Source organism: Sorex araneus, chromosome 1 (genome assembly GCF_027595985.1).
Source record: "Sorex araneus isolate mSorAra2 chromosome 1, mSorAra2.pri, whole genome shotgun sequence".
NCBI lineage: Eukaryota > Metazoa > Chordata > Mammalia > Eulipotyphla > Soricidae > Sorex > Sorex araneus.
In genome coordinates this window covers 152,249,438-152,264,505 of record NC_073302.1, presented here as the reverse complement: position 1 = coordinate 152,264,505, position 15,068 = coordinate 152,249,438, and the positions used below count along the sequence as shown (strand labels likewise).

Below are 15,068 nucleotides of genomic sequence, written 5' to 3'. Positions count from 1 at the left end.
ACCCAGCGCCGGCTTGGCGCGCCCTGAGCGGCTCGACCCACGCACGGGTTCCCGAGCATCGCAGCTCTGGCGGCGCCCAGCGCCCTACAGCGCCCCACTGTAGGGTTTACAGTGCCCTGCCGAGGGCCACTCCGTCCAGTGGCACATCCACGAACCCGGCGGGGCCCGAGAAACGCCGACACCCCGAGCCCGGAAAACTAGTCGCATTCGTGCTCCCCAAGGACTGCAGCTGCCAGAGGCGGAGATACTTAGTCTCGGCGTCCGCTTTGTCTCTCTCTCTCCCCCTCCCCCGCTTCCTCTCTCCACGAACTCCCCCAAAGTCGCGCTTCCCCCCCCCCCGCCCCCACTTCTTCTGATCTTGCTCCCGGTCCCCCACCCCCCCCACCCCCACCCCCGGGCTGCATTCACGCACCTCCCCCCTCCCCCGCCCTCAGTGTCTGGGGCTCGGCAGACGCGCTCTTCCCTCCCCTCCCCTTCCCTCCTCCCCCCCCCTCCGCAGCGCCGTTTATAGCCCGGCGCTCGGCCTCCCGGCGCAGACGGCTGGAGCAGCCCTAGAGGAGACGGCGGTGGCGCTGCGGAGACCTAGTGGAGACGCCAGGCGGCCGCCGGCGCGCACGGCGCAGTCGAGCTCCCTCCCGCCCGCCCCCGAGCGCCCAGCACCGCCCGCCTCCTTCCGCGGCGCCTGCGGCCGCGGGCTCCCCTTGGCCTCTCGCCTCCGGGAGACGCTCGGCGGATCGCGGGCCCCGAGTCCCGGGCGTGCGGGAACCCAGCCGCGCCCCAGCGAGCGCTGGTAGCCGGGCGCCGCGGCCAGCCCGTTCCCGGGGCGCGATCGTCTCCCGGGGCCTGCACCCCCACATGCGCGCTCCTTTCTCCCGGGCAGCCGCCGCCTTTCCCGGGTGCTGAGACGTCCGCCGGGTCGCCTCCTCCTCCTCCTCCTCCTCCTGCCGGGGACCGAGACTAAGCCTGAGCTTGTGCGTGGAGACCAGTGGCGGCTGCTGTAAGTTTCTCCCCACTAGCCCGGACCTGTTGCGGGCGCCGCGGGTTGCCGGGGCTGCTCGGCCTGCGGGGGGTGTGTTCGCCGGCCGGTGTGCGTGCTGCCGGAAACCGGGAGCTCGGGCACTGGCTGGGAAGAGTTGGGGGGCTAGCGGGGTGGCGGTGGGAGCCGTTCTTGGGTCGGAGACTTCCGTGGTTGCCGTGGGCCTCCCTTTGCTGGCAAGCCGGGGCCGGGGCGAACCGCGCGGGGAGCGGAGACCGATCGGAGGCGCTTCCCCGGAGGAGGATGTCTCGCCGCCTCTGGGGAGGAGGGCACGGGGTGGTTTGGGCCACCCAGGGGAGAATGGTGGGGGGGCGCCCGCTGGGCTTTCTAAACCCACTCCCCTCGGCATTGGGAGCACATTCATTGCGGCGGCGAAACGCCTGTAAGGAATGAATGAAAACTGGTTTCCTAAAAATCAGTGTTTCCTGCAAGTCTGTTGGGCTGTAGTTTCCACATTATTCGTTTCGATGGAGGGGAATCGGTGGGCGGGGTGAGGATGAACCATTGAACTTGTTCGACGTGCAATTTGGTGTGGTTCACACGGACATGGCCAGCGTGCTAAGTGGTAAGAATGTTACAGAGGGTGGTATGTTGTTAACAAGATCTTTATAAGGTGCCGTAGTTATCAGTAACAGAAATGCCCCTAACAGAAGTGCCCCAGAAAATCTGCCGGTTTCTCTGCTGATCGCGTGGGGATCAGCTACAACCCGTGGAGAAATGTGCCTGGATGCTCTGGGGTGAAGGCAAGAGAAGCCTATGCCTGAGCAGCAAGAGAGCTGAACTTACTGTAACTAGAAGCTCTTTTGATGTTCTCCGTAATAGCAGCCCTTTTTTTTCCTTTTTCTGCGTAGAGGCAGGTTAAATATATGTGAGCTTTTCGCCTTTTTTTTTTTGCCACTACTACGTTGGCATGCAAATATTACCGTGGTGATCTTAAAAAATGCCAGATGATACATTGGGGGGAGGGGGTGGGTTTAAAGGTGTGTTTAGTGATTGAATAAATGGTTTCTGCTGGCATTTTGGTGTTTGCATAATTTTAAACTAGAAGGCAGGTTGCATCCCCTGAGTCTTGAAGTTTACTTTCTCCTTTAATCAGATGTTGGGTTTGCATTTTGCATTGTGGTGCGCCATCTGGATAGTGTCCAAGGACCAACCTGGAGACTGCAGGAGATTAAACACAGGATGCAGAGTGATGCAGATCCTGTGTCCTAAGGTCTTCCAAACCGGCTGTTTTCTTAAGTGGAAGCCTGATTGTGAATGTTGTTTTTACCACATGCAGAATCTAATGCTCAGGGCCCATGTGACTCCAGCTAGCTGTGCTGACACTCTGGGCTTCTGCACCTGGTGTGGGGAGCCTCCTTCCTCAGCCAGAGAGCCGTGTTTGCCCAGAGTCTGAGCCCAAACGGCTTTCCAGGTTGTTCTGGAAGCATTCCTTAATAAACAAAAACACGGATGTGTGTGAGTGACTGCCCATTTGGAATTACTGCTTGTTCCTGTACGAAGCGTAGAGGTGTATATATGTATGTGAGCTGGGCTGATCGTGTTCCTCAAAATACTTGAGACCGGATGTACCATTCAAATGACAACTATGGTAGTTGAGGGTCAGGGACCCTAGTCCCATGCGTCTGAGGAAGTCTGATTCCTTCTCGTTGGGTTGTGTCTTGTTTCCTTTCATCTTGGATGTTGGTTCAAATGCACGAGACTGTGGCAACTGAGCTTGAGGGAGGGGTGAGGCATGGCTTCTCACCGTTTGTCATTGTCATCTTCCGAGTCACTGTGGAATCTTGTGGGTGCTTTGTCAAGTGTGCCAAGTGCAGAGCCCTAGGACTTTGTTGCTTACTTTCTTTCACTAAGCCGTGTTTACTCATAACACAAGTTACATTCCAAAAATAAGGGAAAACAGGTTGCATCACCTAATGGTATGAGGCCTCCCTGTCAAGTCGAGCAACCTGCTTTGTTGCTTTCTCTGCCGGGCTGCCGCTTCCAGTATCATGAATCCCTGGTCAGTAGCTCATTTACACTTACACGAATAATTCCTGGGCTATAAATTAAAGACTATCAGAAGGGTTCCAGGAAATGGGAGGCGATGCTTCTAGCTGTGCTCTAAGAACTGGCTGTCCTGCGCTGGGAGGGATTGGAGGGAGTTCTGCCTTGGAACAGATACTGTAACCACATGGTTTTAGCCCAAGTGATAAACAACTTCCTCAGGAGCCCTTTGACAAGCATGTTTTTGAAGGTTTTGTTTCTTTGAAGTAACCAAAAAAGGTGGGATAAAGGGGAGGAAAGCATGTGATTGAATATTTTAACCTAGGCCTTTATCTTTTTTGAAAAAAACGCCCAGGAGAGCTTAGATTCTGCTGCGGCTTCAGCATAACCACTGAGGATGGCAAGACTGTCAGCAAATCTAGGGTGGGCTCAAACAATGGCTGGCAAGATCTGCACACGTGCAGAGCTATATACTTACATGCATGCTTGTTTGTGTCTTAGCATTTACATAGTGCGGTATTGGCATTTGCAATTCCCTAAATTCGAGTGCCAGTGTTGGCAGATTTCAAAGAATGGTCTTGGTTTGAATCTAAAGAAAGGGGGTGCAGAGAGCCTTTGTTCTTGGTGACCATCTTTCTAAGAACTTGTATCAAGCATGAAGAATGGAAAAATGGTCTCCAAAGGTGGTTACTCAAAAGGTGCCATCTCTGTGCCCAAATCCTTGCTTTGGAGTTTTTGGTGTGGGGCGTGGGGGGTATACACCTGATAGTGCCCAAGGCTTACTTAAACCTGGCTTTGTGCTCTAAGGATTTATAGGGTGCCAAAGATCCATGTGCACTCTCTTCTACCAAATCCTCATTTTGGAAGCTCTCCAGTGCAACTAGGATGCGTAGTGATTGTGTCTGAATTGATTTGGTGTTTTCACCAAACCTGCTGATCAGGGCTCTGTAGAAGTGTCTGGTTAGAAATTATTTGCGACCTTTATACAAAGGTCTTATTGCAGAGGTTGGCCTACGTTTACTCTGATTTAAGTGTTCCATTTCCAATTTATACTGTAGGTACAGAGAGTGGCTCTTACCAAAGGAATTCTTAATGGAATTAATTAGTAGGTGTTTGTTTTACACATGGCTTTATGTTGCATAGGGTATTAAACGATGCCCTTCCTGGCGTTACGAGAGCAGAAGACCTGGCATTTTAAATGGCCAGCAGTGAATCAGTGGGCCAGTGCTGTGAGAACAAGACCTTCCTCCTCTTTGGCCTTTGCTGACTTACGGGCTCGAGGACTTCCATATTCTGAGAGTTGGCAATCAGGTTTTCCAAGATAAACCTGATTTTATGGATAGTTCCTATAGCCCAACAGCACTTCACTGAAAGCCTTTCTGTCCAGGGAGTCCTCCCTGTGGAGAGAAACGGTCACCCTCTCCTGAGAACAGAAGCTGCCAGGCTACCTTTCCTCCCCATTGTGCTCCCTAGAATGTTCTTGCTTTTGTTCTGCTGTCCCAAGCATCGGGAGCTTGGCTTAATGGTTTTTGTTTTCTGTTTTAGGAGTGGAAACAAAATGTCAGTCAGCGTGCATGAGAACCGCAAGTCCCGGGCCAGCAGTGGCTCCATTAACATCTATCTGTTTCATAAGTCCTCTTACGCCGACAGCGTCCTCACGCACTTGAACCTTCTTCGCCAGCAGCGCCTCTTCACCGACGTCCTTCTCCATGCTGGGAACAGGACCTTCCCTTGTCACAGGGCCGTGCTGGCCGCCTGCAGCCGTTACTTCGAGGCCATGTTCAGTGGTGGCCTGAAAGAGAGCCAAGACAGCGAAGTCAACTTCGACAACACCATCCACCCCGAAGTCCTGGAGCTGCTGCTGGACTATGCATATTCATCTCGGGTCATCATCAACGAAGAGAACGCGGAGTCGCTCCTGGAGGCGGGCGACATGCTGGAGTTTCAAGACATCCGGGATGCCTGTGCCGAATTCCTGGAAAAGAACCTGCATCCCACCAACTGCCTAGGCATGCTGCTGCTCTCTGACGCACACCAGTGCACCAAGCTCTACGAACTCTCCTGGAGGATGTGTCTCAGTAATTTCCAGACCATCCGGAAGAACGAAGATTTCCTCCAGCTGCCCCAGGACATGGTCGTGCAGCTCTTGTCCAGCGAAGAGCTGGAGACGGAAGATGAAAGGCTCGTGTATGAGTCTGCAATTAACTGGATCAGCTATGACCTGAAGAAGCGCTACTGCTACCTCCCCGAGTTACTGCAGACCGTGAGGCTGGCGCTCCTGCCGGCCATTTACCTCATGGAGAACGTGGCCATGGAGGAGCTCATCACCAAGCAGCGGAAGAGCAAGGAGATCGTGGAAGAGGCCATCAGGTGCAAACTGAAGATCCTGCAGAACGACGGGGTGGTCACGAGCCTCTGCGCCCGGCCGAGGAAGACGGGCCACGCCCTCTTCCTCTTGGGAGGACAGACTTTCATGTGTGACAAGCTGTACCTAGTCGACCAGAAGGCCAAAGAGATCATTCCCAAAGCTGACATCCCCAGCCCGAGAAAAGAGTTCAGCGCATGTGCGATTGGCTGCAAAGTGTACATTACAGGGGGGCGGGGGTCTGAAAATGGGGTCTCAAAAGATGTTTGGGTCTATGACACCCTGCATGAGGAGTGGTCTAAGGCTGCGCCCATGCTGGTGGCCCGGTTTGGCCATGGCTCTGCTGAACTGAAGCACTGCCTGTATGTGGTCGGGGGGCACACGGCTGCAACAGGCTGCCTCCCGGCTTCCCCCTCTGTCTCTCTCAAGCAGGTAGAACATTACGACCCTGCCACCAACAAGTGGACCATGGTGGCCCCCCTCCGAGAGGGCGTGAGCAACGCAGCCGTAGTGAGCGCCAAACTCAAGTTGTTTGCTTTCGGAGGTACCAGCGTCAGTCATGACAAGCTCCCCAAGGTTCAGTGTTACGATCAGTGTGAAAACAGGTGGACGGTCCCGGCCACCTGTCCCCAGCCCTGGCGTTACACCGCGGCAGCTGTGCTGGGGAACCAGATTTTTATTATGGGGGGAGACACAGAGTTCTCTGCCTGCTCTGCGTATAAATTTAACAGTGAGACTTACCAGTGGACCAAAGTGGGAGACGTGACAGCCAAACGCATGAGCTGCCATGCTGTGGCCTCCGGAAACAAACTCTACGTGGTTGGAGGATACTTCGGCATTCAGCGGTGCAAAACTCTGGACTGCTACGATCCAACCTTAGACGTGTGGAACAGTATAACCACAGTCCCATACTCGCTGATTCCCACCGCCTTTGTCAGCACTTGGAAGCATCTGCCATCTTAAATGAGACCGAAGGAGAGTGAGCATGAGGTAAGAGGTGGGTTTAGCTCTCAGTGTAAGTATTCAGGTAGTGAAACTTGCTGTGTAAGTGTGTGTGTGTGTGTGTGTGTGTGTGTGTGTGTGTGTGTGTGTGTGTGTGTGTGTGTGTGTGTGTGGAGTGCTGTTTTAGCTCTCAGTGTAAGTATTCAGGTAGTGAAACTGGCTGTGTAATTGTGTGTGTGTGTGTGTGTGTGTGTGTGTGTGTGTGTGTGGAGTGCTGTGTGATTCGAATAATTCATCTCATAGAAGTACTTCAAACGCTCTGAAAAAGAGAACTTCCCATCTCTGAGATCTGGTTTCGTTTATTCTGGGGTGGCATCCTGGCAGTAATGTTCTGGGAAAGTTCTCAGATGATTCAAAGTGTACAACTAGGTGGAGAACGCCTAAGTTCATGATGCTTCCTGAGCTCCACGACCTGGAGAGCTGGATTGTGCTTTTCATGCGGATCCTTCTATTTCATTCTCAGACAACCTTGCAAGGTATCACTGGAAGTTCTTTTTAGATGAAAAAAAACTACTGCTCTTCAAGGGGAAGCACCTTCTGAGGGGCTGTAGATAAGGCTCTAGGCCCTAGGGCACATATATGGCCCAAGTTCGATCCTTAGCACCAAGTGGTCCTAGAGCTCCTCTGGGTGTGGCCTCTCTTTTAAACCCAAAGTACTTCACCCCAAAGTCAAAGTCAGGTGGCTGAAGAATTCCATCCAGATAATCCTGGATCCAGAGTTGAACACCTGAGTATCGGATGCATGTAGTAAACTTGAGCTCCTTATTAGTACTACCAAGAGATCTAACTGATTGATGCTTACATGGAACTTTTTCAAATCTTGCCTGGAATGAGTAGGGTTGAAAAATGGAAAGCTTTTATTTATTTCTGCCTGATTTCTCTAAATAGTTTATTTGCTCATTAAATGTTTCCCCTCAAAAATAGCCCCCTTAAGGGCACTTATTAACGTTAGAGGGAAATCTAGGTCAGTCTTATAAAAAGTTGCACCTGCATTGTCTAAAATTGGGTCTTGATGTGCACATACCCGGAGCAGTCTCAGCTGCCCATACTGCAGGCAGCCTTTCAGAGTTAATCAGACAGGCTGACCCTATTGTCGGGGCTAACAAAAGTTGTGTTTCTGTGTCATATATCTGAGTACATAATGGTTGTCTTGTGTGCTTAAGAGTATATAATACTCTTGGCTCAAATAATTAATAGGTCTACACAGTTCAGTGTTCGTGAGGCTAATGGCTGCCTCGCCACTGTTAAGCGTTCTTAGGATTGACCTCAGGAATCACTTAAGCATTTCTTTCTAAGTGGAGCACAGAGAACATGGAATGTGTTGATTTGTTCGGTGATTCATGGCTCTATTACTAATAATAAGAGAAGAAAATAAAAACTCTGCTTTGGGAGGAACTATAATGAAAATTAACTCATTACTTGGAAACTCTTGGCTCTGTTTTCCCTGGTATGTTTCACACCTTTGAAGGGGAATTTCAAAGGGGAAAAGGGAAATCTAAGGATCATGCCATGCCAAGCAAAGAGGAATTTGGACTCGTCTTTTCTTTCCTTCTCTCTTACAGTTAATTTTGAAACACTAAAATTGTCCTCACTTTCTTTTTGATCCTCCCCCCACCACACACACTCATTTCTTTTCCAGTTATCTTCTTCAACCAATTACAGTTAGCGAAATTCTTAGTAATGTAATGTTTCCTTGGAATGAGACGCCTTCAAAGGAGTAGGAATAGTCAGAAACCTCCTTTGAGGAGCAACTGGGCTAACAGCGTCTCACACCAAACTGGTTTTTGCAGCCTTGCTGGCATCTCAGTAATCCTGAATAAACAAATGCTCTGGAAGTGGTTATTTCATTTGCGATATGAATGCATGACTCAACCCTAAAGCAGGTTTAAAGAACTTCCTAGGCAAAAGCATCAATTAAGAGCCCACTAAGTTGAGTGATAGTCCAGAACTGACAGTATTTGCATAGAGAGCCTTAAACATTGCCACTGACGGTGGTGTCACCCCCAGACTAGACATGGTTGACTGATTGGGTTAGCAAGGCAAGGAAGTTGAGGCAGAAAGAGAAGAAACCACATATACAATTTGGTACTAATATTAAACAATGGAATCCTGACCCTTCTGGATTTTAAAGTGTTCAATACTTGGTTTCCTTTCTGTTTTCACTGTCAATCTTAGCTGTAGAATGAGCTTCCGGTGTGGTGAGGAAAATGAGGTTTCTTAGGCCACTATTTGCTTGTCATCTCTGCTTCGTTTTTGGTGCCTCTTTTTCTCAGCCCTGAGTATGTTGGCAAACACTTGAATCCACCCTATTCCAGGGTATTCGAGCCTAATTATACTCCTGCAGTCCCTGGGAAAGGGAGCAAATCAAGTTCGAGACTGTCTGTGAAATAACATCCTTTCTTGGCCCCTGTTGCTGCCAGCCAGAGTCAAGCATGTAAGAACAGAACTTGACAGGGCCAGGTTTGCCTATTTAAAGAGCAGAGTGAATGGGGCTGATCAAAGCCAGCCTTGCTGCTTCCGGCAGGGAGAAGGTGGGTTTAAAAGTTTACTGCACACAGGGTAGCGTGAAAACCTTTATGCTAGATGAAGTCACTTAGAGTGTTGGGTAGGGATCAACAGGCCTGGGCTGCTCAAACATTTGTGTGACAGCTCCTTTCTCCAAAAGTGCTAACTGAACTAATACACTGTTGATGCAGAGTTCCCCGTGGTTTCAAACTCATCCACCTAGGGGATCTTAACTGTTTCCTGCTGTTCTGTGGTGTGCGGAGAGGACAAAACTTTACTGGTTGTAGCTTTCCCCTTTTCATGGTGCTGTGTGGCCCCAACCTGACAGCATTTGGACTTTCATTTTACTTTTGCTTCTTTTGGTGAGTTGTCATAGTCTCCCCACCCCCACCCTTTTGGGCTAAGTAGCATCTTGAAATTTTATGTTGTTATTTTTGTTACCAGATTGGATCTATTGTTCTGTTCCGTTGACCGAGTTTTGCTGTATAGGTTCCAGAGAGGTGAGAATAGGGGATGACACTGTAGTCTAAGGAATGCCTTGAAAGCGTGAATCACTGGGAGGAAAGTGCCAAAAGAAACAGCTCATGAAATGAATTAGTCTACACAGAAAAGGGAAAATTCAGTGCAAGTAATGAAAGGCCCCTCCTCAGTTCCCTTTGTATCTATGCTTAGAGTGAAAGCAGTCAGCATGCAGAGGACTGATGGAGGGCTGGAAATGTGCCCCATGAGGGGTGACTGTGTGGATAGCAGGAGTTCTCCCCAATTCTGTAGAATCAGGGGAGTGAGGCAGAGTGAGTCCTGGGTGGGAATGCTGGTTCCCTTGGAATAGATATGTCTCAGTGCACTGTATCTTTATTATAACTTCAGATTATAACTTCAGCCCGGTCAGTAGGTTCTGTAAAATAGTAGCTTTCAGCATATCACAGTCAGTGCCTCCGAAGTGTGGATGGATGCACTTTGAGAAAAAACTCCAGCCTTGGGGCTATTGAGACTGGGTATGTTGTCATGTGAAAGGAAGCGAGACTGATTTCTTCCATAATGAATAGCAGAGATGCATTTAAATCAGAGGTTTAATATGTCTGCCTTTTCTATGGCGAATAAATTTAATTTGGAATCCGTTATGGTAAATGGGCCGAGGAGGGTGTGCACAGGACTCCCTTTGACCCTCTGGTGAGTGTTTTGAAGTTGCTCTGTTTAATCATGGAGAAGAATAGGACCAAGGGAAGCAGCAGGTGATGATTCGTAAGGCCACATCTAGACATGCACTTGAACATACATATATCAGGGAAAGAGTTGAAGGTCCTTCTGTGGATGCCATTGTTTGTATTGGGCCACCCATATGCATGCATGTATGCATGGGGCTGTGTTTATGTATTTAAAACACTGATACCAACTGTTAAACAGCTGTGTGTGTGTGTGTGTGTGTGTGTGTGTAACACATTAACGCTGGCTCTTAATTAAAACCACATTCATGTGTGAACCGTGGTGGTACATGCTAACCATCAGTTAAGGCAAGCTCATCACCTACTTCTCCACAGTTCCTACTCAACATGGAATTTAAACTTTTAGAAAGAACACTGGCCAGCACTGTTCTGAGATTTTTTTTTGGGGGGGGGGCTTGGTTATTTGGGTGGTTTGTTTTAAGGTGTTAAAGGTACTAATCAATCATTCCTCTTGTTGCTTTTTTTCCCCCCTTAGCTCACTTTATCACTTGCCGAGACACAATGAAATTTCTATTCTGGAGAGGCCAAACTTAATGATGAGAAGAAGCAAGAGGAAAAGAAGTTGCTCCAAGATTTGAACGCGATCCACTGCACCTTGTAAATGACCCAACTGGACATGAAGGAAGGGGGTGGGGGAGGGGCGGGACTTTCAGTGCAAGTCGCACATGGTTTAAATATGAATGAGTGAACCTGTGATCTAGTCCTTGTCTTGTAATTGTGGATTAATGTCAGCGTTAATCAGCCCCTCAAAGGGAGAGAAAAGCCGGACCTTTTCCCTGGCTGTACCATATTCAGCATTTGATTTCCATGGGCTCCGCCATTTATGTGTAAAATTTGAAATGGTTGTCACCTCCCTTTGAGGAGCTAGCTTGAAGCCTCCACACCAGCTGCTGTTGGAGATTGAAAGCCCAATTGGGGGCCGGGAGGGGAAGCTGGCTGGGCCGGCTGCAGAAGGAGGACTCCCGGTCTCTCGGCTAATCGGGGAGGCACCATGCGTGCTTCCTGGGAAGATAACCTGAACAGTGGGGAAATGTTGGTAGCCGTTTAGTAGATATTCTTTTCTATTTATATGTGACTTTTTTAACTTTCCCTTGGTTGTTAAGAAACGTGTTGTAGATTTAGCTATTTATTGTTTGAAGCCTGCATGCTGAAACAATGCTTACCGTTGTCTTCACGTGTACGGACCTGTGTGAATGGTTGTATGTTTTGCACATTTTGTGACTGTTGAGACGTGCTTTGCTGCACAAAATGGAAACTTTTTGAGTTACAGTTGGCGTATAAACTGGAGGGTGGTTTGGGTGGGTGGGGTGGGTACATTTTATAAATGTTAAGACAGGGAAGGGTTTACACCAGAAACTTTAAATTACATCCTGGAACTAGAGAAAGCAGGGAGGCCACTTGATTTGGACTCACCGGTTTTTAACGGGGTTTTATGGTCTGACTGATGGCTGATGGGGCACGTGGGGGCTTCCCTCTGCCTTTCTCCTTTCGCACCAATTTACCTAATTCAGTCCAACTACTGAAATTAGGAAAGGACCAAATCCCTTTGCAGTTTCCCCTCTTCCCCCTAGCATCCTGAAATCCTGGAAAGTGCCATGGAGTAGTTCTGTATATAGGGCACAGGGAAAGATTTTCCAAAGCTTATTTATTTACCTATTTATTACCCTCGGAGAATGCTTTTCCAGAACCACAGCTGATGGGACACAACGAAGATCCCAGATGTAAATTAAATTCACTCACTGGATTTGCCCCATCTTTATTCTTTCGCCATGCTAGACGTTCTCGGGAAGGTCTCCAAGACAGTATTCACAGTTGCACGATGTATACTTCAGTGCTGACCCTTAGGTATATTTAATAAGTGCAAAACTGGACATGTTTGCCCTGGAAATACCCAATGCATTGTAAACTGTGGCCCCTGCTGATAGACACTTTCTGGGACCCTTGGGAATTGTTTGTGAATACATTCTTTTGCTAGTCTGAGTGCTCGTTTAATAGATACGTGATGTGATAGGTGTTAGTGCTAGACTCACATAGGTCTGGGGACGACCCACGTTTGCAACTCGCACTGCTTTTGTCAATGTTTCTCACATTACTGTATTTTAGAAAATAGGGTTTGACTGCTAACAACCTTTTTACCTTGTGAGTGTGTTTTGCAACTAATGACAGATAAATCCTTAACATTTCTCTCCATTCAAATACTTTAGGTTAATTGTACATGTCTGTCCATGCCACATGAGTACATGGGACCCAAATTAATGGTCCATTATAAAAGGCTGGTCATACTTTGCAGTGGTCAGTCCTCAAAGTGTTCTGAGCAATGCAAATGCCTAATTATCTCCGGGCCGCATAGCATGGTCCCTGTCTATATTGTAGCAGCCACAGCTCTGTAGTTCATGATGCAAATCTGCCAAGATGTGTGGCTTCTGAAAGCTGGTTGAAATTTCTGCAGCTGTTTCAAAGTTGTGGTCTGCCCTTGAATCCTCTATTAATTGACTCTGTGTGAGCCAGAGGGAGCCAGGGTCCGGGTGGGCCCCTAGCCTGCAGGGAACTTTCTGGATTCCCGCTCTTTGAATTGATGTCGGCATTTGGACTCGCTACTTGACCATTCTCACCCTGTGAAACGTCCCACACTTTGAAGCAAATACAATTAACAGCACAGTGCACACAAAAACCTTGGCATAAGACAGAGAAGGTTCTTCTTATTCTATGGACTGGTTGCTGTGGAAACAGGTAACAAAGGGCAGCCTTCCACTTCTGGTATAATGGTGTAGCTCCCTTTTCTCTGGGCTTGACACCTGTCTGAATAAGAGTGATTAGAGCTGAATAATATCCCCCTCTTGGTTATTGAGTATGTGGTTCACGTACAGAACTCTGTAAGTTGAATAAGTAAAGTGTTCATGTTCATATGTGTTTGTTTGCTACAATTATGTTTTTGAGGTTTTGTAAAACTGTTATTTTTTTTTCACAATGTGAAACTGAAGGTCAAATAAATTATTAGAGATTTTCTCTTCATTGTGTGGGTCTTTATTCGAATACAAGATCAGTTTAGACTTTATAAAGATGTGTGCCTAATGTACTCAAAAAAAAAAGGATCATTTTGCACATTTTCTCTTCCCTGTTTATGTCATCAAAGATATGTAGAAAAGCAGTTTTGCACATCAAATTCTTTAGCTCTTAGACCATGTCTTTAAGTCAAACAAAACTAACTTCCTTTCATAGCTCACAGAATATAAAAAATAATCAAATCATGAGATAGTAAGATAGGATACTTTGTGTTAGGAGGAATTTTGATTGTATAGTCCTGTGTGGGTTCTATTTTGCTAAGAAACTTATGAGAAGAGTGATTAGAATTCAGATTCCGTTCTGTTTTAGCTGACAGTACCTTTAGAAATCACTGAACAGGACTGGAAATGTGCATGTCATTAACCCGAAGAGTACCGGAAACCACAAATGTATTGCTTGGATACACTTGGCTTCTTCCTTGTGGAATGCCACCCTTCCAGCAGGCTCAGTGTGAGGCCAGGTGAACCCTGCTCCCGGATCTTAGAATCACTCCACAGTGAGTTGCTCCATGATCACTTGGGTTGACCCCTTGCTCTCGTGTGAAGAGCAATGTTGGGTGTAAACTTTTGAGTAGAAAAGAAAAACGACCTAATTAGAGACGTGGGAGAACTCAGAAGTAGGCTCAGTGCCATGTTGGCCATTGGCTTTAGACCAAGATGCCAGAGCAGATGCCTCAGGGTTGACAGAGGGATGATTCAGGTCCACACTGAAGTGGCTGGTCCAGAGCCAAGCCTGTACAGCAAAGGGAGTGCCCAGGTCCCAGGCAACCAGTTGGGATGGCCTATAGAATCTGCTGACACTGTATGACCGCCCCCTCCCCCAGCCCAGTGACAGAGAAGGGGAAAATCTGTATGACCCTTTCCCGCACCATCACCCCCCACCCATGACATCGAGGAGGGAAAGCCTGTATGACCCTCCAGTGACAGGGAGGAGGGGAAAGTAAGTAGTTAGAAGTAGAGGTGTCAATCTTCAACAGGAACACATTTGTTTATTCAGATCACTCCCTGTCTCTGTTTTGTGATCTTGGGCATCAATCACCACTGGTCCTTGGCTTACAGATTGGTAGCTGATCACAGTATCATGTGTGCTTGCCAGATGGCACCTTGTCTCCCCAGGACAGTAATGTTTTTCCTAAAAGGTCCACCTAAGGAGACTTGCCTTCCATCGACAAAGACCGAACGATCACATGAACATTCAAAGAAATAATGGAGTGTGGGGTGGAGAGAGGGGGCTTCCCAAGCAGTGCTCAGTCACAGGGCCAGTTGGGTAGATAGTTCAGGGCTGGGCCCAGTGCTGTTGGGAGTTACCAGTGCTAATAGACCTGCTGGGGCATGTGGACCAGGGGGCATGGAGAGCATAGTACCGGGAGTCCAACTGTGTGACTCCTGAGCTGTCCTCCGAATCTAGGAGAGGAATATTTCCAATTAGGACCATTTGCCATCTCACATTTAAAAAAATGTGATTTTTGTTAGGCTGGAAGAAGAGACTGGGATGTGCGAGTGCACTTGGCTAATTGGAGTGTGAACTAAGGGTCACTTTATTTTTATTTTTATTTTTTTTAAATTTATTTATTTTTAATTAGAGAATCACCGTGAGGGTACAGTTACAGATTTATACACTTTTGTGCTTATACTTCCCTCATACAAAGTTTGGGAACCCATCCCTTCACCAGTGCCCATTCTCCACCACCCGTAAACCCAGTGTCCCTCCCACCCTCCCCAATCCCATCTCCCCCCCACCCCACCCTGCCACTGTGGCAAGGCATTCCCTTCTGTTTTCTCTCTCTAATTAGCTGTTGTGGTTTGCAATAAAGGTGTTGAGTGGCCGCTGTGCTCAGTCTCTAGCCCTCATTCAGCCCGCAACTCCCTTCCCCCACATGGCCTTCGAC

General features: G+C 48.3%; 1 protein-coding gene across 1 annotated transcript; it reads left to right on the top strand.

Moving 5' to 3' along the window:
• The first annotated feature begins 546 nt into the window (after positions 1–546).
• ENC1 (ectodermal-neural cortex 1) lies at positions 547–13,129 on the top strand. The gene is made up of 3 exons (XM_004608517.3): positions 547–997; positions 4,568–6,377; positions 10,593–13,129. Exon 2 carries the CDS (start codon positions 4,581–4,583, stop codon positions 6,348–6,350), a length of 1,770 nt encoding a protein of 589 aa, XP_004608574.1. The 5' UTR covers positions 547–997; positions 4,568–4,580; the 3' UTR covers positions 6,351–6,377; positions 10,593–13,129.
• The last annotated feature ends 1,939 nt before the right edge of the window (positions 13,130–15,068 follow it).

Excerpts from the sequence above, each read along its gene's own strand:
- ENC1 (XM_004608517.3), top strand. The coding sequence starts at position 4,581 with ATGTCAGTCAGCGTGCATGAGAACCGCAAGTCCCGGGCCAGCAGTGGC.